Here is a 24,677-nt window from a genome sequence, read left to right as displayed (position 1 = left end):
TTGCTAAATACATTCACTTTTTGTTGGATATGGTATTTTCAAAAAGCTCATTGTGGCTTCTATTAATAATGGGATTCTCAAAGTTTTGTGTCTAGGAAAAAATGGTGTCCTTAAAACTCATCTGTGCTGTTAGACATCAGGGCAGTAGGATATGACTGAGCGGGGGCGCAAAGGGGCTTCAGTGTGGCTAGCAATGTTTTGTTTCTTGATCTGGATGCTGGTTACATGGGTGTGCTCAGTACATGAAATCTTGAGCTGCACATTTAGAGTCTGTACACACTTTGGCATCTATTTTATATTTCAAGGAACTTTTAGATAATAGTGATCACCTACATCTACCAGTTTAAAGGACATGCTTGTTTATTTGTGGGTTCAAAGCCCTGATCCTGAAACTTGGGGCAAAGCACCCACAATTCAAAATGCTCTTTGAAGAACTTTATAAAGTGTTTCAACATATGATTCTGTCTTACAAGCTAAAGGTGCTTTTACTACTGGAAAATAGAGGCCTGAGACGTGTATAGGCTTTAATATCTTAAGAAAAGAGAATACAGAAAATACTATCAAGGAGTTTTTGTTAGAAAATGTGATCATAACAACGATAAATGCAGTTCTGTTTGTTCTTTGATTCTCCACTGCAAGCAGAAGCAGGCTTCAAAAGGTTAAGAAAAAGTTGTGGCAGAGGATCCCAAAAGTGAGAATGTTGTGTCAACACAATTTTTACCTTTGACTAGGGGGAAAAGACCCCCATTGTTGGAATAACCACTGGTTTAGGCCCAGTTCAATATACTTTTTAAATGCCAGTCATTTTACGTCTATTCTGCAGCAGCAGAGAAGTAAAAGACAGCATCTTAATTCACATGAATGTATATTTATTGCTATTTTGGCTGCCTTGAATGTCTGTAACCTGCTTCTTCTTCGAGTAAATGACTACTCATATTTCAAAGGTCAGCTGGTATATTGTGTACCCAAGCTTATCTGAACACATTTTGCTGAAAAACTTCTCCTATGATAACACCAGCAGCAGCAGCCAACATTCACTGAGCACTTCCTGTGTACCAGGCAGTGTGCTAAGTGCTTGACCTGTGGTAACTCAGTTTATCCTCACCACAACCCTAGGTTCTATTATTGCCGTTGTGAGGCAAGTACACTGGCATGGAGAGGTTAAGTAATTTGCCCAAGGACATACAGCAAGTGACAGAGCCCCGACTTGAATTCAGCCTGTCCTCAAGCTCATGCTTCAGCTTTCTCTCAGATCGTTGGTTTTCCTCACCTGTCTTCCTACTTTGAGCATGTTTCATTGAGGTAGGGAACACATCTCATTCCTCTGTGTCCCCCACGGCTAGGTGACTCCCAGCACGGAGCAGGGGCTTGGTGACTGGGTTGCTGCTGTGTAGTCAGCTCTCTGCTCCAGTCAGTTGCTCTTGACAGATGTAATGAGTGAACTTGTAAGTATTTGTCTCTCTTTATGTACGAAGATAGGAGTGAAAAGATAACGCTGACTCTTTAGTCTTTTTCCATGTGTCTTTGTGATTTCCCCACAGGGAAGTGAAGAATCTCAATCAAAGAGCAAAAGATAAAAAAAAGGCAAACCACATGTTCCTCCAGCCTTCACCCGTCATTGAGGAATCCCCTGAAAAGAAACCTAGAAGAAGCCATCAGAGGAAGACTGAGTTTCTTTTAAGGTTTGCAAGAATGAAGACTGTGGGAAAAGTAGAAATGTGAATACTGCAAGAATTTGTAATATATGGGAGAGAACACAGAAAAGCCCACTCACTTTTATGTGTTACTCAACTCTCATTTTTATTATTACTAATGGTAGTAGTAAGAGCTACCAATGACTTTATACTTCCTCTATGCCAAGCATTTGTACTTTATGAACTGTATGTCAGAGCTCTTAGGTTGCAAATGCCAGGAAACCAGCTCAAACTAGCTTGAGTGGAAGGAAAATCTCGTGGCTTCAGTAACTGGGAAGGCCACAGACAGGCTGGCTGCCGGCACATTGGATCTAAGGGCTCAATGATATTTTCGGATTCTCTCTCCCTTTCTCTCTCAAACCTCTTTCCCTCTGTGTGCTGGCTTGCTTTTCAAGCTGCCTCTGACCTCAAAGAAAGAAAGAGGGCCACAAACAGCCCCACGCCTATGTCCTTACGGTGCCTAACCTAAAAGGAAGAGACACCCTCTCCCAGCCTCCATAAACCAAGCCTCACCAAAGCCTCTGATGCCTCTGCTTGGGTCATGGCCCCACCCATTCTGTCTGAACCAACGCTGTGTTCAGAAAGAAGCAGTGCTGTGATTAGCCAGACCTAATTGTCCCTGTGGCCTGAGAGAGCAAGGCAAAGTCAGTGGCATGTGGTAGAATGGGTGAGATGCCATCAGACAGAAAGCACGTGCCCACTTTATTTATATCTCAACACAACTCTATTAGATAACATAACACCCGTTTTACTGAATAGAAAACTGAGGCACAGAGAAGCCAAGTAAACACTGGATAAAGACCTACTATTCCAGGCACTAAGGGTACAGAGAAATAAATAAGTTAAAGTTCTTGCCCTCAAAGGCTCATAGTGTAGAAGGAGGAAAAAGGTATGTAAATAGATAACGTGCAACAAATTGCAGAGGTCCAAAGACAGGACTTCAAAAGAGAACAGAGTTCTTTATACTTGCTAGGTGAAGGGGAAGGCAAGAATGGGCTGGCACTCTAGGCAGAGAGCTGTTCAAGCCACTTTACAGAGCTGGAAGCTACCAGCCTGCCATTGGGTCTGGCTGGTCAGGGAGTAAAGGAGAGTTGAGGAGGGAATGAGGGGCTTCAGAAGGTCTCACATGCCACACCTGGATTCTGCTATCCTGTAATGCATAGGCATCCAAGAGTCTACAGAAATTATAATTTTCAACTCTGGAATTTACATCCATTATTCTAAATAACATGCTTACATATGCATTTTGATTTTCTTCCTTTTAGATGTTATCTGTTCATAATGGTTTCCAGATTGTTAAAAGCTGTCAAAAACTAAGCAGCATTATTTACCATATTTGCTAATGTATCATATATGTTCCATGTATATTCTATTAATATATTCTGTCAGAGAATGTGATCATAACCAGGACAAATAGAGTTTGCTGCTTGTTTTTTTCCTCTACTATGGAAGCAGATGTAGACTTCAAGAGGTTAAGAAAAAGTTATGGCAGAAGATCCTAAAAGTGAGAATTTATCTTATAAATTTCTTTCTTTTTTTTTTTTTATCTTGGAGTTCTCCTCAGGCCCTCATCTTCCTTCAATCTGGACTGGTGTGCTCAAGATCTGCTCTCAGTTACCATTTTGGGGCTTTTCTTCACCATTATCCTAGGACTTCCCTTAGTCAGCTTTACTTGGTTGGTGTCTCTTTCCCGGGTCACAGGTCTTTCTCTTTCTTGTTTTACTCCCTAATTTTGCTGGAGCACATCTTCTAGTAACTCTCGAAGAAAAGGTACATAGAAAGTTTTTTTAATCTTTACATATCCAAAATGACTTTGCTCTTGATTAATATGTGACAGATGTTTTGCTGGTAATAAAATTCTAAGTTAAAAGTCAATTTGCCCACAACATTGTAAACTGACTATACTTAAATAAAAAAGGATGCAAAAAAAAAAAAGTCAATTTGCCACAGAATTTTGAAAACATTTTCTTTCTACTTTCTAACTTTGCTGTTTAAAAATTTGATGCCATTCTGATTCCTATGGCATTCTCTGTTACCTCCCCCTGCCCCTCCACCATGGAAGGTTTTAGGATATTGTCTTTGTCCCTCTTATTCTGATGTTTCACAATTATGTGCCTTGGTATGACTCTTTCTTTTTTTTAATGTTTCATTGGGATTGAGAAGCCCTCTCAGACTGGAGAGCAGTGCCCTTCAATTCTGAGAATTTTTCTTTATTACTTCTTTGATAATTTTCTTCCCTTTATTTTTCTAACTCTGTTTTTTTGAAACTGTTATACTCAGTTGTTGTACCTCCCTGACTGATTCTCTAGTTTTCTTATCTTTATTCTCCTGTTGGCATCTGTATGAATTTCTGTCCTACTTTCATTTTATATTACAGTGAGTTTTTTCTTCCTTCCCAATCTTTAAACTTTTTATTTTATTTTATTGTCTTATTGCACTAGCTAGAACTTCCAATACAATGTTGAAAAGCAGTGGTGAGAGGAGACGTCCTTGCCTTGTTCCTGATCTTAGTGGGAAAGCTTCAAGTTTCTTACCATTAAATATGATGTTAGCTGCATTTTTTGTGATATTTTTTATCAAGTTGAGGAAGTTCCCCCTATACCTAGTTTGCTGAGATTTTATCATGAATGGGTGTTGGATTTTTAAAGTGCTTTTTCTGCATCTATTGACATGATCATGTGATTTTTCTTCTTTAGTCTGTTGATGTGACAGATTATATTAATTAATTTTTAAATGTTGAACTGATCTTGCATACCTGGGACAAATTTCACTTGGTCGCAGTGTACAATTGTTTTTATACACTGTTGGATTGCTTTGCTTATATTTTGTTGAGGATGTTTGCATCTATGTTCATGAGAGGTACTGGTCTATAGTTTTGTTGTAACATCTTTGGTTTTGGTATTAGGTTAATTCTTGACTCGTGGAATAAGTTAACAATCCCTCTGCTTCTGTCCCCTGAGAGAGATTGTATATAATTCATATAATTTCTTCCTTAAATGTATGGTAGAATTCCACCAGTGAACCCATCTGAGCCGGGTACTTTCTTCTTCTGAAGGTTATTAATTTTTTATTCAATTTCTTTTACATATATATATATATTCAGATGGTCTATATCTTCTTGTGTGAGTTTTGGCATATTGTGTATTTTAAGGAATTGGTCCATTTCACTTAGGTTTTCCAATTTATGGGCATAGAGTTGTTCACAGTACTCCTTTATTATCTTTTTAATGTCCATGGAATCGGTAATGATGTTCCCTCTTTTATTTCTGATATTAGTAATTTGTGTCCTCTCTCTTTTTCCCTTAGTTACCCAGACTAGAGCTTATTTTCAAAGAACCAGCTTCTGGTTTTGTTGATTTTTCTTTACTGATTTCCTGTTTTCAATTTCATTGACTACTCTAATTTTTATTATTTTTTTCTTTTTCTTTTGCTTACTTTGGATCTAACTTGCTCTTTATTTTCTAGTTTCCTAAGGTGGAAACTTAGATGAATGATTTCAGATCCTTCTTTTCTAATATATGCAGTGCATATAATGCTATAAATTTCCCTCTAAGCACTGCTTTCAGCAATTCACAAATTTTGATAAGTTGTGTTTTCATTTTCATTTAGTTCAAAATATTTTTAAATTTCTTTTGAGATTTCTTCCTTGATCCATGTATTACTTAGAAGTATGTTGTTTAATCTCCAAGTATTAGGGGATTTTCCAACTCTGTTATTAATTTCTGATTTGATTCCATTTTGGTCTGAGAGCAGACATAATATGATTTGTCTTTTAAATTTATCAAGATGTGTTTTTTGTTCCAGAACTTGGTGTGTCTTGGTGAATGTCACATGTGAGCTTGAGGAGAATGTGTATTCTGCTTATTTGGGGTGATGTAGTCTATAGATGTCAATTACACCCGGTTGATTGTTGGTGTTGTTGAGTTCAGCTATATCCTTACTGATTTTCTTCCTGCTGCCTCTGTTGATTTCTGATTAGAGGGGTGTTGAAGTCTCTAACTGTGATAGAGGAGTCACCTATTTGTCCTTGCAATGCAATCAGTTTTTGCCTTATGTAGTTTGATGCTCTTTTGTTAGGAGCATACACGTTAAGAATTGTTTTGTCTTCTTAGAGAATTGTCCCCTTTATCATCATATAATGCCCTTCTGTATCCCTGATAACTTTTCTTGCTTTGGAGCCTGCTCCATCTGAAATTAGTATAGCTAGTCTTGCTTTCTTTTGATCAGTGTTACATGGTATATTTTTCTCCATCCATTTACTTTTTTTTAAAACATTTTTTATTGAGTTATAGTCACTTTACAATGTTGTGTCAAATTCCAGTGTAGAGCACAATTTTTCAATTACACTTGAAGATACATATATTCATTGTCACATTTTTTTTTGCTGTGAGCTACTAGAAGATCTTGTATTTCCCTGTGCTATACAGTATAATCTTGTTTATCTATTCTACATATGCCTGTCAGTATCTGCAGATTTTGAACTCCCAGTCTATCCCTTCCCACCCTCCCCCACCTTGGCTACCACAAGTCACAAGTTTGTATTCTATGTCTATGAGTCTTTTTCTGTTTTGTATTTATTTTTATTTTATTTTTTTTTAGATTCCACATATGAGCAATCTCATATGGTATTTTTCTTTCTCTTTCTGGCTTACTTCACTTAGAATGACATTCTCCAGGGACATCCATGTTGCTGCAAATGATGTTATGTTGTTGTTTTTTTATGGCTGAATAGTATTCGATTATATAAATATACCATATCTTCTTTATCCAGTCATCTGTTGATGGACATCTAGGCTGTTTCCATGTCTTGGCTATTGTAAATAGTGCTGCTATGAACATTGGGGTGCAGGTGTCTTTTTGAAGTAGGGTTCCTTCTGGATATATGCCCAGGAGCGGGATTATTGGGTCATATGGTAGGTCTATTCCTAGTCTTTTGAGGAATCTCCATACTGTTTTCCACAGTGGCTGCACCAAACTGCACTCCTACACCAGCAGTGTAGGAGGGTTCCCTTTTCTCCACAGCCTCTCCAGCATTTGTCATTTGTGGACTTTTGAATGATGGCCACTCTGACTGGCATGAGGTTATAACTCATTGTAGTTTTGATTTGCATTTCTCTAGTAATTAGTGATATCCATCCACTAACTTTTAATCTTTAACTCCATTCTCTTTTAAGGAGCATTCTCATAAGTCCCAAGTAACATTTCCACTTACATCTCATTGCTAGAACATGACTACATGGCTACAGCAATGTCTTTTTAATAAAGCATCATTTTAAAAAACACTTACAATGTTCTTCTATATTAATAATAATTATAATTATTTTGTGATATTAGTGACGTATTACTTACCATAAAATTTGCCCATTGTAAGGGTACAATTCAATGATTTTTAGTAAATTTACAGAGTTTTGCAACAATTACTACAATTTAGCTTTAGAAGTTTTTCATCACCCTGGAAAGATTCCCTCATGCCCATGTGTGGTCAATTCCTATTACCCGCTCCCTTTTTAATAACCTCCCTGGAAATACCATATAATATTAGCAGTATATTTCAAGGGCCAGGTATTAGTCACATGGTGATGTTAGTTTCAAAGGAGACTGGGAAACGTGTGTGTGTGTTTTAATCTGGGCACACTGTCATCTTAAACAAAACCTAGCTCCATCGCTAAAGAAAAAGGGGAGAGTGGATGATGGGTTGGTAACTAGCTTTCTCTATCACAGATAGATGGTGTTTTATACTCTCCATTTCAGAGATGAAGAAACCAAAGCTTAATGAGTTGAGAAATTTAACCAAGGAAACCTTTTGATCATAAACCTTCCAGTCAAAATTTTCCTTCGGACCAGAAAAAGAATACCTTTTTTACAATAGCACTTTAGCTTAAGGCCCACCTGTCTGAGGCATGGAATCCTATTAGTTCAATGCTGATTCATTAATAGTCTCTCTGATATCCACATTAGATTCTGAGAAATACAGAAAGCCAACTAGTCCAGTTCACCAATATTATTGCTATTCCCTCAGACTTGACTATCTTTCAACTACTTCTTAGTCTAGCAAACCCCTGGCTAACCTTTAAAACCCATCTTAGGCATCACCTCCAGGAAGTCTTCCCTGACTTGCCTACTTCAGGGTATCGTCCTGTGCTTTCCTGATCATATGCCACAGAACATAGCCTGCTAGTCATAGATTTGCTTGTCCATCTCCCTGGAAGCTTTATCCTTGAGGCTGGGAGTATTGCCCTAGACAATCTTTTCTTTCTAGGGTTTAGTCTAAGGTCTGGCACCCAACAGGTCCTCTGTCAGTACTTAGACGATGAATGAGGGAGTCGTCACAGTGTGTTCAGCACTCTGCTTCAGTTATTTATTATTGCCAGTGTTATTGATTGATTTGTAAACTTTTTCTTTCAATACCTATCAAGATTCCAGTGAAATCTTCAAAGAAATCACACTGAATTTTTGAGCCAATTTTTGTTGAGATCTTTTTTGTTTCCCCCACAGGAAGGAAAAGAAGGAGAGAGAGGGAGAATGGAAACAGCAGTTGGACTGTACTTCCTTCTTACCATCAAGCCCTGATAAATTCTCTTCCCTGGAACTACAGAATGTCTGATACTTACGCTACCAGGTAGGGAAGAACAACAGGAGGAGAAAAAGAAAATTGTGGCCAAAGGCTGAGAAATAGAAATCTATTCCCAGGGTAGGGGAAAGATTCTACTATAGTTTTTCCTAAGCTGAGTGAAAAGCATGAGTGGGGAGTCTTTTGCTTAGGTCACCACATTTATTTGTGCATTTACTCTTTTACCCATTATTTTACTTAAAATATTATAGCTTACAACATTGAATTATAATAATGGCTATCATTTACTAACTGTTCACTCTGTGCCAACAGTAAGCTAAACATGATACAAACATGACCTCATTTTAACCTTCATAACAGTCATATGAGATAGAGATTTTCCAGTGCATTTTATACAGCAATAAGCCCAGATTTGGAGAGGTTTCAGAAGTTTCCTGCAGCAGATCCCTGGTAAATAACAGTAGATAAGGCACAGTACCTATTCTCAAGGGGCTCACAGTCTGGTCAATAGAAGGCAGATATATCAACAAATAAATCCCATAAGTTCCGGAGGTGCTATTAGATAAAGGGGACAAAGAACGCAACAGCCGGCCTAGGAGCCATGCAGACACACCTTATGGAAGTGGTGTCCCTTGACCTGAATCTAAAAAAGGTAAGAAGGTGTTTGCCAGGTAGAAGGCGGGGGACAAGGCAAGAGACTGGCATTCTCAGTAGATGGAGCAGCAGAGGCAAAGGCTCAGAAGCAGGAAGTAATGTGGCAAGAGGTAAAGAAAGTATGGGAGGGGCTCCAGGAGAGGTGAGCCTGGAGAAGGGATTTCCATGAAGTACTTTATTTTCTAAGTTCTGGGGAGCCATGAAAGATCTTACACAGGGAACTATGTGGCCATATTTGGATTTTAAAAGTCCTGGTGGCAGATAGTGGGCTTCATGAAGAGAGTATGTATGTATCTTGGGGGATTTGCAAAGTCTCCCACAAATATTTACCTCTCCATGGAACCCTGGCTACACCTCTTGATTAGTAATCCCCAAGCTTTCCTGATCTGGTATCTCTCTTAGTAAAGCATTTATGAGAACTTAGCCCCTAATAATATATTAATTATTCAGAAATAATATATATAGTTCTATACTAATATAACATATACACTATACAGAAAATAGAAATTAAGAAGAATGAGATAAGAGTATATAAATAGAAGTTCCAACATCTCCCCATAATGGATACATTGTGGATCCATCTTGTGGTCAGGGATGACTACTCTGGATGAACTCCAGGTAAAAATTAACCAGGTAAGGGAGTTACCTTTTAGTTTCCCCCACAGGAAAAGAAGAAGCAGTAGAAGGAGCTGTGACTCTAAATAGATCTGAGGTTTTGAATCTTTGCCATGCCCTCTCTGTGACTTTCAGTTAAGTCACCTAAGTTCTCTAGGCCTGTTTCCTTGGCCATAAAAAATGTGGAGGATTGCTTTGTGTAAAATAGCTGACCCATATAAAAAGCTTATCATAGAACTTGTCAATAATTTAGAGGCAATATATTATTATTTTCATAAAGCTTCTTCCATTCCTTAATCCAGGAGGCCTTCAAGCATGCCTCCTTGAGAGCACTGGTCTAGCCCAGCTCAGAAAGACTCCCTGGTTTTCTGGGACCTGGACCAGCCAGGTTCTCACCCCTTAGGGCAATCCTTACCCTGTGCTTACCCATCGTGGGGCACTGAAATACTGATGTTCTAGAAAATATGTGACTTCTTATTCATAGGGAAAAGCCTCCAAAGTTGAAGAGTTCCACATTCAGATGGCACACAGTCCCCCTCCACGCCTCTTTCAGAGATCACTAAGAACTGGTGACCCCAGACTTTGAGGAGCCTGAAGAAGGCCACACCTTGTTCTTTCTGTTCCAAACACTGGAAAGGAAATTGAAGGGAAGCGGTCTTGGCCCTGTGCTAGGCATATTCCAACAGTTATCCCAGGCTCCTTGTGGGTCTCTTTCAAAAATCCATATCTCATCATTGCTACTCCTTTGCTTAAAACCTGAAGTTTCTTCTCAACCCCTAAGGATCCTAGGGATAAAATCCAAACTCTTAGACTAGAGGCCTTCATGAGGAGGCCCTGCTCACCTCACCTCTGTCTCCACCCACCACTTCCAACCACCTTTCAAGCCACACTGAGCCCTTGCAGCTGCATTAAGAGGCCAGGCTCTTCCAGCCTCCAGGCCTTGCTTGGCACAGCTTCTTCCTCTGCAGGAAATTCTCCCTCCCATCCCTGGCCTCCTTCCCCAGCCAGCTCCTGCTGCTTCTTCAGAGTCAGTACAAATAATATCTCCTCCAGGATGCTTTCCCTGACACACACACACACACACACACACACATATCAGGGTTAAATACTTCTCTTCAAAGCTCTCAGACCTCTTGTAACATGAAAACTTGCTGAGCCCAAAGAAGAGCAAGGAACTATGTTGGAACATTCTGGAACTGGGAGGTTTGGGACAGACCCATTTTTGAGAAAACAATCCAATAGTTGTTTCACATACTTACTGCTCTAGAATAGAGGACGAAGCCAACTTTAAGCGCAGATGGACTGAAGGGTAAAGGATCAGATGCTGACGTACTCGGGGCATTTTCCTTAGCTCAGAGCCTTGATTCTGCCATCTGTCGGGGACAGGACAACCAGAAGTCATAGTGCTCTTTGCAGAAACCCATAAAAATATTACCATTTAAAATTCTGGCACCCAAAGAAAGGACTATTGACTAGCATAAAATATGAATCTTTGGTATAGCTGCCAAGTTATCTTAAAATAACACAACACATAATATGTTAGGAAATCAGAACTCATTTTTTTTCTTAATTATAACTTTTAGTTATTCATTATCACCTTGAGCAGTGGCACACAACAGAGCTGTGTTTGCCAGGTCTTTGTTCTAAGCATGATCCGTGTATTATTTAATTCTCACAGCACTCTGTGAGATACGGGATGTTATCCTCATTTTACAACTGAGGCAACTGAGGCTCAGAGAGGTTTAGTGACTGTTGCCCTGGCTCTCACATTTGGTAAGGAGTGGAGCCAGCAGATTTGAAACCAGCTGTCAGACCCCAGGGCCTGGACTACTGCCTAACTATTCTTAAGAGAAGGCTTAAAAGGTAAGCTTAATATGAAGAAAGTCTTATCAATTCATATTTTCCTTTGATTAGAGAAACAACCACTGATACTGGAGTTTAGCAGCATGGTTTGCACCCCATTGGCTTGGGCTTTAGCTCTCCAGGTTAAGAGGGGCTTTAAATACTATTGTTTTCAGCATCTGTTTCAGAATGGAAGAGGAGACCAATCAATTCAGTTCATTTTAACGAGTATTTACTGGTCTTTCCTCTTCCATGAACATACTTTAGCCAGTTTATCATCTGGCTAACTCCTGTCTGACCCTTAAAGCCCTGCTCAGAGGTCATCACCTCCAGGAAATCTCCCCAGACTACCCTGTGATTGCCTATTTTGTATTCCATTCTTTTCCAAACATAATCTACTAAATATGTCCTACTGTAGTCATACAGTTGTCTGTCTCCCTTTGTGTACAGTGAGTCTCCCAAGTTCAGGGACCTTTTCTCATTGAGCATTGAGTCTCCTGCACCTGCTCCTGTGGCTGGCACATAGTAGGAATTCAGCGAATTCTTGGTGAGGGAATTGAAAATTAGCTAATTTGTGTTTAACATTCTGCTTCAGTTAATTGCTTATAGAAAAAATAACTGATTACATTTTAGAACTTTGCCTCTATACTCGTAAAGTTAGGAATAAATCCTCTTAAAAGGTCACATATAGATTTTTAAATTTTTGTTTTTATTTTAATTAAAGTAATACATATTCATCCTTTAAGAATCAACTAGAGAGGCAGCTCTGGATCAGACCACCTGAGTTTTAATCTCAGCTCCAAGACCTACTAGCTGTGTAACCTTGAGCAATTACTTAACTTCTGTATGTCTCCGTTTCTTTATTTGTAAAATGGGAATGATAATATGTATAGCAGAAGGTTGTTATGAGGATTAAACTGGTTAACATTTGTAAAGCACTTAGAACAGTGCCTGATGTAAAGTAATACATAAGTACATATTAAATTAACTGATTGGATTAACTGATGCAAAGCATAATATAGGCTTATTAAATTAACTAATTAATAGTTCTACAAAGCTTGTTACAAAAAATTGCACTCCTCCAGACCCCCTTTCACTTTCTTAACTGGTGTTTTGGTGTTTGTTTTTCTCCATATGTCTAAATTACCATGGTGCTCTGGTTCCTTGCTTTTTCAGTGTTAGGCATTGCTTATTGAATTCCCACTAGGAAAGGTAATGACTAGGTTCTCTCTCACATGCACACACTTCCCATTTCCCATCCTCCCCGTGTTCTGTTGTGAGTTTGGTTGGATCATTAATTAGCATTGGTGTGCAATCAACACCATTGCCCTGAGCTATAGAGTATACTTTGGTTATTTTTATTTTCTTGCAGAATGTTTTGCTACCCCTGGAACTAAGTCTCTTTTTTAATATGCCTGTTTTCTTTTTTTTTTTTTAATGTACTTATCATAGTTTATCTCTAAATTCTCCAAATTGGTTGTATAATCTCCTAGTACATTCAGACACTTTACATAGTCTTATCAATTTCACCTTCATTTCCCAGCCTTCTGACCTGCTTCACTCTAAGTGTTTGATTTCTAGACTGTTCATATAATCCTGGGGATTCTTTTCTTCATTCTCTTGATCGCACTGGTTTTTTAATCTGTTTCAGTTTATGTCTTTATGGTTCATCCACAGAGAGGTCACCAAGAAATCAAAACCAGTGCAGAAAAATGAAGTAGTCTTCCTTATCCTGTTACCTTCCAGCTGACCTGCATGAAGCCTTGTTCAAGAATCAGAAGAATTTTTTGGGTGAAACCTGAACATGTTGTTGGATTTGATCTAAAACTGGAACAACAAAACAAACAAGTGAAAAATAATACTGCAATACATTTAGTCATTCTCAGTCCATAGGACAAAGAATATTAAAGTCCACTCCTACCCTGGGCCAAAGTCAGGATTTAAATTGATGTTAAATCACCTCATTCATTCATGCATTTACTTACTAATTCTTTCATTCACTTGTTCATTAATAATAACACTGTGGACTATATAATATTATTATGTAACACAGTAATCATAGGAGACATCATTTATTGAGTATTTATTATTTTCTGAGTGCTCTAAGTCCTTTTTAGACATTGTGTCAGTTTAACCCTCCTGTCCTCTCCTCCCCGCAGGTGGGTGTTGTTACCTCCGTTTCTCCTCAGAGGACACTGGGGCTTGGAGAGGTTGAGAAAGCACTCACCAGTGTCTATCCTATACCATGCCTGCACGTACCAGGTCCTGTGGATACAGAAATGAACAAACATAGTCCCTAACCTTAGAGAACACACAGTCTGGAAGAGGGGATGATGTGTAAACCAGTAACTGCGTTAATGCTGTGTCAGAGATCAGTGTGGAATCCAAGAAAAACCAAGACGAGAGAGACTTCACTGAGGCTCAGAGGTAGAGGAGCTAGTGTGTGGAAGGACCTGCAGCTAGGCTGAGGGGTTTGGCCTTTATCATTCGGGCCTCAAAAGGCACAAGGGAGTAATCTGGTCTGTGTTAGGAAACAGTCCACCTGGCAGATCCAAGAGGAAAATCAAGCAGATGGCTGTTTGCCTGAACCAAGAAGTAGTTAAGTACCTTCTTGAGACCTGTGGTGTCTCCCACAGATACACATCTTCACTTGACCCTGAGTGTAATTCTAGGTAAAACATTACCCAAATAAAGGGAAGGAGGAAGGGTGAAAGGGAAGGAGCTCAAGCTTTGCCCTCAGAAAATTCAGGGCTTTGGGTCCCTGCCCTGCTTCGTAGTAGATGTGTGCCCTTAGGCCTAGTAGCTGTTGTGACTTGACTTTCCTGAACTTGTTTTCTTAAATGCGAAAGGGAATACCTGCCTAGGAGGGTAGTGTTGTTGTGATGGTTAAATGAGATAATTTATCCAAAGTTCCTGGCATAGCGTATTTCACTTGGTAATTGCTACCAGCTATTATTATTATTGTTGTTGTTATCATTGCTGTTAAAAGGTATACTCCTCTTCTGAAACCAGGACATGCTGAGTACCTGACATGCACAAGGCACCACGTGGCTCAGATAACCAGATAACTTTCTTGCTTTCCCTTTACTTCCCAAGCCACAATCAGCTCTTTATTTGCAGTTTCTCTAGGAGCCATGTGCTGTCCTATTTCTGGGCCTTTTGCCTGGTGCTGCTTCTGTACCTGAAAATCCCTTCTTCCTCTTCACCATTAACTCCCTACATTGCTCATTCCTGCTCCTCCTTAAGGACCTTGTGTAGTAATCCCCTCCTCCAGGAAGCCTTCCCTGATACACCATCTTCAAAGTTGGCACATGTGCACTTCCTGCATGTTCCCAAAGACTTTCATACACCCCCATTAGGGTAGTAGTTACCATAGTGGTTGTAATTGCCTGTTTTCCTATCTGTCTCTACCACTAGCCCCCACCCAGAAAGGTCTCCTGGTTTGCTGGGCCCAGGGCAAACTGCATTGCTGTCTTTCAGAATGATCCTTTGCACAGCTTGGGTCCAAGACCATTCCTGCATGGACTCCTTTTAGAAATTACTGAGGACTCATAACCATAGGCCTCTCAGGAAGTTCAAGTTGAAAAGATCTGTCTCTGCTCTTTGTAAATATTAGAAGGGAAAATTATGGTGAATAATTCTTTGCCTTTTATAAGGGGGCCAGGGAGGAGGGTAGAGCATCAAAGGGAACTAACATTTAAGAAGCATTTACTGTAATTTGGGATAAAGCAAATGAGTAATTGTGTGATACTCCAATTCTTTCATTCCTGTGTTGCTGAGAAACCAGTATTCTTAGCATGGAAGTAAGGAAATTCAGATGTTAAACTAGAAGAAATGAAGTTAAAATCCTAAAATCCTGATTTTGGATTTATTATGAATTGAGGATGTATTTTATCTTTATCAGGCAAATAGTTGCTTAAGGAATGGGGGTGGGAGTAGCCAAAGAGGGAAGGAAGGAGAAGATGAAAGAGATAAGAAAGAGGCCCAAAGAAACTTTTGGGGATGATCATGGGATATGTTCACTATCTTCATTGTGGTGAAGGGTTCACAGGTTCACACACTAGACACACACTTTAAATATGTTCACTTTCTTGTATGTTATTTATACCTCAGTAAAGCTTTTAAAAAAAATATTTACTAACTTTGTCCATTGAAATGGACCTAGAAATAAAGACTGACCCAATAGCAATGACCCGGACTGTGGTTTTGAAATACTATTTGCACTAAAAAGATAATTGAACATCTTGTACTGGACAGCAAGGAAGATACCAAAGATGAGAATCCTGTCAGAAAGACTGGGGAGCCAACGTAGAGAGGACCCCGTTAGCTGAAGATGGGACAATTTGAGCATCCATAATAATAATAATTGTCATGGATAATAGCATGTCAAACATGTTTTCACCCATACATTACTTTTTAAAAAATTTATTTAGTATTATTTTATTTATTATTTTTTAAATTAATCTTTTGGGGGGGAAGAGTTAATTAGGTTTATTCATCTATTTATTTAATGGAGGTACTGGGGCTTGAACCCAGGACCTAGTGCATGCTAGGCATGCACTCTACCACTGAGCTATACCCTCCCCCCAGATCATTACTTTAACAAATTAATTGGTCACCATTGAAGTGTACTAGGGAACCAATTCATTATTTTCAAAACTAGCAAATAAGGGGGGGGGAAATCAACATTTATCATACATATGAACTGTATCAGCAAGTAAACAATAGATGAGGGAAGTTTCTCTTTTAGAAATGTTCCACCTACTTGAAATGTTACCATTTTGCAAACCCTAATGAATTAATAGATGTAGGTTGCTACTCACATCCCCAAATGATAAAAAGCCATTAAATATCTTGTGGTAGTAGACTACAACACCACCTATGAAATAGTCTTTACCAGATAATCAAATCTGGGTCTGATCTGGACTCTAGCTCCAACTATCATAATAGGAAATACAAAGGGTAGAGGAGCATGTTAAGTGACAGCAAGAGGATGAAATCAGCAAAATCTAGGTATGGAAAACTCCAGAGCAAATGACTCCATTTTTTAAAAAACAGATTGCAAGGGAAAAAGGGAAATCTGTAGATTAAGAGAGATCTAAAAAGCATCAATAAATTACAACATGCAGACATTTTTTGGATCCCAGTTGATACAAACTTAAAAAATATATGGCATTTATGAGACAATTGGATAGCTGAATGCTGCCTGGATATTCAGTTTTAAAAATTATAATTTTGGGGGTGTGACCATGGTATTATAGTTATGTTTTTTAAGAGTCCTTATCTTTTGGAGATACAACCTGACACATTTACAGATGAAATTATATGACACGTAGAATTTGCTTCAAAATAATATGAAAGGGAAGAAGTTGATGGAGGTACAGGACTGGCTATGTGTTGAAGATTGAAGTTGAGTTATAGAATATTATACCCTTTTTCTTAAAAACTTTAAAGACACTACTAGGGACTAGATACTTTTAAGCATATTTTTACACATTATTTTGTCTTCTCCTAAAGCCCTATGAGTGGCCTACAGTTTTTCCCATTTTCAAATAGAGGATTTTCATGGTTGAAGCCACCAATACCCCTGACTTGGACTTTTACAGTGTTCTCCTAGGTATTCTCCTTGCGCTCCTGCCTGCCCCCTCCAATCCATTTTCCACACAGCAGCCCAAATACTTGAAGTGTATTAACCTATTTAATTCTCACTACAACTTGGTACTAATATTATTCTTCATTTTCAGATGAGAAAACTGAGGCATAAAGATGTTTAAATAATTTTTCCCCAAAACCACACAGCTCGTAAATGGCTGAACTGTACTACAAGTCTGGCCACACTCCTATGTGTGCTTATACCATGCTTCTAAAATGGAAAATAAAACCACTTATAAACATACAAAGTCTGCCACATACTGGTTTAGCATATTGGCTGGGAGCCTGGATACTGAATCCAGACTGTGAACATTGGGCAAGTTACTTAACCTTGTGATACCTCAGTTCCATCATCTGTAAATAGAGATAATAATATTTCCTACCTTATGGTATCTTTGTGTGGAGTGGATGCATTAATCTGTGGAAAGCAGTTAAGTGCTGTGTTAGCTATCATCAAATGTTATCTTTGGCTTCTAAGAGTTCCTTTCTCCCTAGGACCTTTCACTCCAGCCGAACCACTTGCAGCTCCCTAAATAAGCCTCTGTGTTCCCTCTGCCTTTCCCACCCTGTCCAGCTGGCAAATCCTCACTTATCCTTCCAGCCCCAAATTAAGGGTCACCACCTCTGTGAGGATTCTCCAGGGAGAGGTCTACTTGGCTACCAATTGCATGTATAATCCCTCTTATCTCATCCTATGTGTAATTATCTATTTTTGTATCTGTCTTCTTAAGAGCATAGACCTATCTTTATCTCCATATCCAGCAGAGAGCTGGGAACAAGCAGTGTTTAATGAATGTTGGTTAACTAAACAGTCATGGCCATGCCTCTCTGGGCAGCTATGTGCCAAAGTTGGAATTTTTTTTCAAAGTAAATCTAAGTAAATAAGAAAGACTCAAATGACTGATATGTATGTACGTGTATGTATACATGCTACTGTAATTGCCTATATATTTATCTATAGCCCCCACTAGGGTTTGTATCTTGTTTGTTGTTGAATCCCTGGCACCCAACACCTAGCACAGTGTCTGACAAATAATAGGGATTTAATAACATTTTCTTGAGTGAATTAAATGTGTTTAAGGGGAGATGTACCCAGTGAAATTCTCTCTTTCTGATGATCCTTCATTCCTTACTTCTCTACTAAAGCATTTCTCAAATTTGAGCTCTTGAAACCAAGAATATACAACCACTAGCACCAGTTTGAGGAAACTCAGCTATGCACAGTAGAAGCATATGCTTCTATTTGATTATAAGGTGGTTGTCCACAGAGGGGCAGTAAAGTGTAGTGGTTTAAAATTCAGGTTGCCTGTAATCCCACTGCTTTTTTTTTTTTTTTTTAATAGTGTCATTAAAATCACACAAATTTAAAAAATTTTGTAAAGAACTTGTGGACTCACTGAAGGCTTTGAGAAATTGGGACAGCTGATTGGCACAATTACTAATTGGTTACTAACTGACACAAAAGCTCTGGCTTGCCATGCTTTATATCTTGGATAGGAAAGTAGCATTTTGCCATGCAAGATTTTTCTCTAATACAGTCATTCTTACAAGTCTTTTATGGCTTCTGAATTTTGCATAACACTTAAAAAGATTTTTCTTATTCTGAGATAATAAAAAAATTGTCTCATGTTTTCTTCTAGCACTTTTATTATTGTTCAGATTTAATTTCTTCATCCATCTGGAATTTATTTTGGTATAAGGTGTGAAGTATGGTTCCAATTTTATTCTTCTTCCAGATGACTACCTAAGTTTGTTCCAACACCATTCACTGAACTCATTTCCCCACTGATTTGAAAAACCACCTTTATCATATTCAGAATTGTGTAAGATATTAAAGATTAGTCTTTTTTGTCCTGATTTGAGTGGAAAGACCTTCAAGTGTACTTTTTAACTACCCTAGGGTTTTAGGGGTTTTTTTTAATTTTAAAGTTGTATATAACCATCAATATGATATCCAAACAATATTTTTATCCTCACTTCATGAATTTGTCATTACCAAGCTCATTTCAGTTTCTTTCTTTAAGTGTACTGCACACAACCTTCAAATATTATGAACATTTCTCTCTCCCAGCTGTCACTACACCAAACTACATATGTTATATTTCCCTAAATCATGTTGCTGTGCTCTTTGCAGCTCTTCTGTACAGTTGATGTCTCCATCTAACAAGTTGCTCAGAAGTTACTATAATTATTTTAGGTGAGGCCTCAAAGTGAAAGCCTATCATCATTATCCTATTCATCTCAAAAATGGGCATTGATTTCCATTTAACATAGGCTATGTTTCCGGAAAATAACAGATTTTGAAGCGCTATGGCAGTTATTTGTTGGCTCTTTAAACAATCCACGGGGGGAGGGGGGTGGACAGGAATGTCCTACAAAATGCCAACTGCTATTGTGGGAATTTTTGCTATTTATTCCAGCAAAAAATGATTTAAACGCTAAAGAAAAAGGGTCACCCTGTACTAGGTCTTGAACCCAAAGAACAATTTGCACAGATATTCATCCAAGATACATCACAGCCTCCACCTCAACAGATGCTCTTTCAAATGTTTCATGACTCTTCTCAACAGTCAGTCTCCATTTAAGGGGAAGAGGATGATGCTGCCAGAGATGGCTCTGCTGGCATGAAGGGTGGCCTAAAATTTCTATTTAAAAGCTGGACCAAAATATGTTTGGCTTCTGTTGTCTATTTAAATTTTCAAGTTAAGACGAAGAAAAATTACTCTCCATCCTGAATGGGCCTTGGGTGCCTCACTCATAGACTAGAGAGTGGCAAATGGTTAAGAGAGTCAAGAGAAGGGAGAGAAATTAGGTACAATGACTGAGGTATTAGGTACAGAATGTGAAGCCAGATATAAAAAACTAGGAGTTATAAGAAAACCTTTGAGCAGGGGGAAAGATCCCCATATTCGACCTCCTAACCGGAGGATCCTGATTAAGATAAGCATTCTGTTTGTCACCTGTCACCACGTCACTCACCTCTACTCAGCACCCCTCCCCCGCCTTAGGCTCTTCCACCTCCTGACCCCTTTCCAGCGGACTCTCCTCATCTCAGAACACATTCCACCTAAGGGCCTTCTATCTCTCACCAGCCTATCTTCCCCTCAGCGCCCACCTCAGTACCCCCTAATTTCAATGCGTCGCCTCGGTGCCCCTACCTCAGAGTCCTCTCCCTGACCTCAGCATCTCTCTCCGCTCTAGAGACGCCCCAGTCTCCATCAGACTCCCTCTCCTCAGCACACTCCCTCCACCTCAGCGCAATCCTTCAACCCGCACACCACCCTCAGAGGCTCCTTTCGCTGCTCCTGGGAGCGTCTCCTCCCTTTGGCCCTCCCGCCGCCCCGCCCCTCGTTCTCTGCCCCGCCCCCGCCCGCCGCACCGCCCACGGTGAGCCCGCCCACTTAGTCCTTGCCCCACCCACACCCCACGAGCTCCGGAAAGTCTTTTGGCGCCAAACCTCTCCGTCAGCGACGCGCGGGCCGGCGGTCTCCGTGTTCTGGTTCCGAGTCAGAATCCCTGAAGACTGGAAGAGCCGGTCGGGAGGCGGAAGGGATTCACTTGGAAAACCTTGGATAGATTGTGGGTACGAGTGGGGTTTGTGGCAAAAAGGAAAGGCAGGTGAAAATCTGAGGGGAAGGTCGAGGGTTCCTTTCCTTGGTAATGCCTGATGGTCGTTTGTGCGTCCTGCCCCCGCCCCTCCCCCGCCCCCAGAAGGCATCTCAGTGATCTCTAGGGAGTTCCAGTATCCTTATTTTTAAACCAAGTCAGACTTAAGTCTCGAAGAAGCCTTCTCGGCCTCCTTATGAGGGAGTCAGGTGTAAGGAAAACAACCGGTGGCTGTGAGACCAGGCCTCCTGTTGCGGGTCGCCTTAGGCCACGGTGCCTGGGAGCCCTACTTTAGATCCAACTGTTCACTGTTAATTGCTACTTGAAAAAGATGGAGAACAATCTTTTCCTTTATCTAGGAGAAAAGAAAGGACAGTCAATGTGCAATTTGGGGTAATCAAATATATGATTAGCTATCAGACCGAGGGACCATCTTCCAGAAGATTCCATTTACACGGTCTCCTTGTTTGCCTCGAATACTCGGCTGTTCAGCGGTACTAGGTGATAGCGACCATATCTCTACTTTAGTACTTTGTTCCCCTTCTGCTGGGCCCCAACCCCTGACTTTGGTATTCAGTGAGGAGATGGAATAGACCAAGGAAACTGATTACTTGGACTACATTTTTCCGGTGGACACCGTTATGCCATGGAGATTCCTGAGATCTTAGAACAATTACTACAGTGTTAAAGATTCTGCTGATTGGCCCTAATATTTTATCATATTATAATATTGGGTAGCCACCATAATTTTAAATCTTAAAAAAAAAATCATGAAACTAGTAAGTAATATAAAATAAAATACATCTAATGTTTTATGAAACAAAAATATATATCTTACAAGAAAGCCCATTCATAATTTACAAGCAGGGAAATATTCCTCATACATGAGAAAAATAGTATCTATTCATTGAAGATATGTTACGTTCTAGGTGCTAGTGAAGAACAGGAAGACTGATTTAGATTCTTGGAGTGCTGTTAACATAAACATGAAAGTTTAAATAACAGTATAGAATTCTAATATTCTAAATTTTAATATTCTACTTTTAAATAACATTTCAAGACAGCAAAAAAGATATCAGTCATGATTAATTGTGCTATAGGAAATCAAAAAATGATACAAAGTGGCCAAGTTTTGAGGGAAAGAAAAGAAACTAAGTCCCCCCACTGCCACATACCCACACTGACAAAAGAATGCCACATGCCTCCCAGAAAGAAAGTAGGCCAGCCCAGTCATTCCAAACTAAATGTTTTTCTAGTTGTCCTTCTGGTCCTTGGTAACTGAAATGAAATCAAGAAGGCCTATAAGCAAAGGATTTTGTATTGTATGATCTATGACTACTTTTTAATATTTCTTATTTTCCAGAAGTGATTATTTTTCTGCTGCTCACCTTTCAATATGAAGGAGGATCAAGTTGTAATGGAAGAACCAGGATTCCAAGATGAAGAAGTATGACTAGAATGTTGAAAGATAGGCAGACATTCAGTCATTCTACAAAAATGAAGTTCCTTCTTTGTTAACTACTATGTTTAGAAACTGAGATTAGAAATAAAACATAGCTCTGGACAGAGGCAATATTACAAATATGTAACAACTTGTTTGGCAAAGGGTGCTAAGATTAGCTACTTAGCAGCTGGCATAAAAGTATTTTAATAATTTAACAACTGGAATGGCCATACTGGTATCTATGCATCCTGGCACTGAATAGCAGAGAAAGGATTTCAAGGTCTGGTGGGGAAGTATATTGAGAATTCATATTTTAAAATAGATTAAATGTTGGTCCACTCTTTTGGGATAAGGTCTTAAAAATTTGGAGAGGCCATGACAAAAGTAAGGCCAGCCCTTTCAATGTTGGCACTTCTAAGTATGGAAAAATGTGTTTGAAAAAGAATTATTGATCCTACCTCAGTCTGTCTAGAGAAGTGGAATTTGAGGCATTTTGGAGTGACTCATAATACTGAATTAACTCGTTAAAATATGTGAAACAGTTGGATATGAAGAATCAACACTCCATTTTTTTTTTGTTCCATCTCCTTTAGGAATCTTTGTTTCAAGACATTGACCTGTTACAAAAACATGGGATTGTAAGTATTTTTTCCAATGCTGTGTGAAATTGTCCAATTCAGAGTTTTTCAGCCTTGACTCTAATGGCATTTGGGACTGGGCAATTCTTTGTCGGGGGCTGTCCTGTGCATTGTAGGGTGTTTAGCAACATCCCTGGCTCCTAACCACTCACTATATGCCAGTAACACCTCTCTAGTTGTGACAACCAAAATTTTCTCCAGATATTGTCAAGTGTCCCCTGGGGGCAGAATTGCCCCCAGTTGAAAACCATTGGTCCAGCTGGAGGCATTCAGAGCTACCTACTGTTTTCATCAATAGAAAATCCATCTTGTGTCATGTGATTAGAGTAAATGATGTTGACAGAAATCTACACTTTAACAAACTAGATGAATTTCAATAACAATCATCTGATAGTAAAACTTCTCTGATGTTACCTTTTGAAACCTTTACATTTAATCTCTTTCAGTTGGATTTAGAAAATTGGAGCAAGAGAAAATCCTAGTCCTTTGGTGATGTAGTTATTTGCATTTTCCAAGGATAAAGAAAAAAAATCTTTAAAAAATTTAAGAGAACATATTGGTAATGAAGTTCTATAGAAGGAAGAAGCTGAACTTGAGGGGGTGAATGTGTGATAAATTTGTTAGCTTTTCTACCAGCAGACTTTTCTTTTGAATTTCTTGTTACATTGCCATGGTCTCACTAACATTCTTGGGAAATCAGGGCACAGCCAGAACATTTGGCAGCATGCTGGGTATGTTCTACTCAGATATTTCCAGAACATTTGGCTACATGGTGGGTGGGTTCCACCTGGCTGCTTGTATAAAATTGGCATCATGATGGAAGTAGATGGACACAAAAGCACATGACATAGTATGGGAGCCTTTCAGGCTGGCATTTTCTCAATCTGCTGCACTCATTCTTTTACTTACAGAATGTAGCTGACATTAAGAAACTGAAGTCAGTAGGCATCTGTACCATCAAAGGGATACAGATGACAACAAGAAGAGCCCTATGCAATGTCAAAGGGCTCTCAGAAGCAAAAGTGGACAAGATTAAAGAGGCAGCTAACAAACTTATTGTAAGCAAAATCCATTCTTTTTTTTTTTAGCTTAGAAGGGCCCTGTGAATCTCTGTAGCCTTTCTCATTATGTACACTAGAAACTATTGTGAGAACTCTGAGTTTCTGTAGATTACAATGTATTATATGCCCCATGTTAACGCTTTATCACTTCAGTTTCAAAGAAGTTAATTTCTAAAAGAATGAGACCGGGGTTAAGAGACCTGGAACACTATGAAGATGATTATTTTTATCAAAACTTTTCTTTCTGTCTCCATTTATATTATTTTTTCCCTTTCTGTTTCTCTGCCTTTCCTTCTCCTTTTAATATTTTTTAACTTCCTCCTTCTTATTTTGTCTTGCCTCCTCAAACATTATATCTATGGCTGTTATGACGCGCTTGGCACCAAAGAAGTTGCTCTCTCCTGGTATAGGCATTTGAAAGGAGAGCATTGCATTAGAAAAAGACCAGCAGTGTTTGGGTCTACATGTGAGCAGTTAAGATAGATGTGAAGAAGAGTGTTCACTGAAGCACCTGACCTTAAAGCTAAGTGAAACCCATAGCTTGTAGCTGAGCCCACAGACTATGAGAGGCCTATGCAGCTGACAGGCTCCAAGCAAAAATACGTGCCTTTGACCCAAGCTTTTGAGTAGAGCTTTTGGGGGCCACTAGAGATACCAGCTCTGGAAATGAATGTGCAGAAAGTAGTCACCAAGTCTCCCTTTTTATAGAAGAGCAGGCCTCCCCAGTTCTACATGTGTATGTGGTGGTCTCACTCCCATTGAGTCCCAGATGCTCTCTTCACTGACAGCCATCTGGTTTCCTTCCCCAGAGGCAGTCAAAGCATGAGAGTGATGCACATTGCAGTGTGGTCCTGAACTTGGAGAGGACCCAACTGAACTGCTCTGAACACCCAGCTCAGT

The 24,677-nt window shown here is 39.3% G+C and overlaps 2 protein-coding genes across 6 annotated transcripts in view; both read left to right on the top strand.

Moving 5' to 3' along the window:
• Nucleotides 1–15,552, top strand: part of FAM227A (family with sequence similarity 227 member A) — a 53,281-nt gene extending 37,729 nt beyond the window's left edge. Inside the window, exons 16-18 of the mRNA XM_032492272.1 lie at nt 1,542–1,682; nt 8,190–8,313; nt 13,054–15,552. Of these exons, the coding sequence (XP_032348163.1) occupies nt 1,542–1,682; nt 8,190–8,298 (250 nt within the window). The 3' untranslated portion in view covers nt 8,299–8,313; nt 13,054–15,552. The remainder of the gene's footprint in view (nt 1–1,541; nt 1,683–8,189; nt 8,314–13,053) is intronic.
• A 4,928-nt stretch (nt 15,553–20,480) lies between these two features.
• The window catches only part of DMC1 (DNA meiotic recombinase 1), a 33,017-nt gene continuing 28,820 nt past the window's right edge, over nt 20,481–24,677 (top strand). For 4 of the 5 annotated variants that reach the window (XM_032492264.1, XM_032492261.1, XM_032492260.1 and 1 more), the window contains exons 1-4: nt 20,481–20,611; nt 21,998–22,081; nt 22,672–22,716; nt 23,628–23,774. In XM_032492264.1, the coding sequence (XP_032348155.1) occupies nt 22,031–22,081; nt 22,672–22,716; nt 23,628–23,774 (243 nt within the window). In that variant the 5' untranslated portion in view covers nt 20,481–20,611; nt 21,998–22,030. The remainder of the gene's footprint in view (nt 20,612–21,997; nt 22,082–22,671; nt 22,717–23,627; nt 23,775–24,677) is intronic. The other variant, XM_032492262.1, reaches the window with a different exon arrangement.

This window comes from Camelus ferus, chromosome 12 (assembly GCF_009834535.1).
Source record: "Camelus ferus isolate YT-003-E chromosome 12, BCGSAC_Cfer_1.0, whole genome shotgun sequence".
In the NCBI taxonomy this organism is placed as follows: Eukaryota; Metazoa; Chordata; class Mammalia; order Artiodactyla; family Camelidae; genus Camelus; species Camelus ferus.
This window is presented reverse-complemented; position numbering and strand designations above follow the sequence as displayed.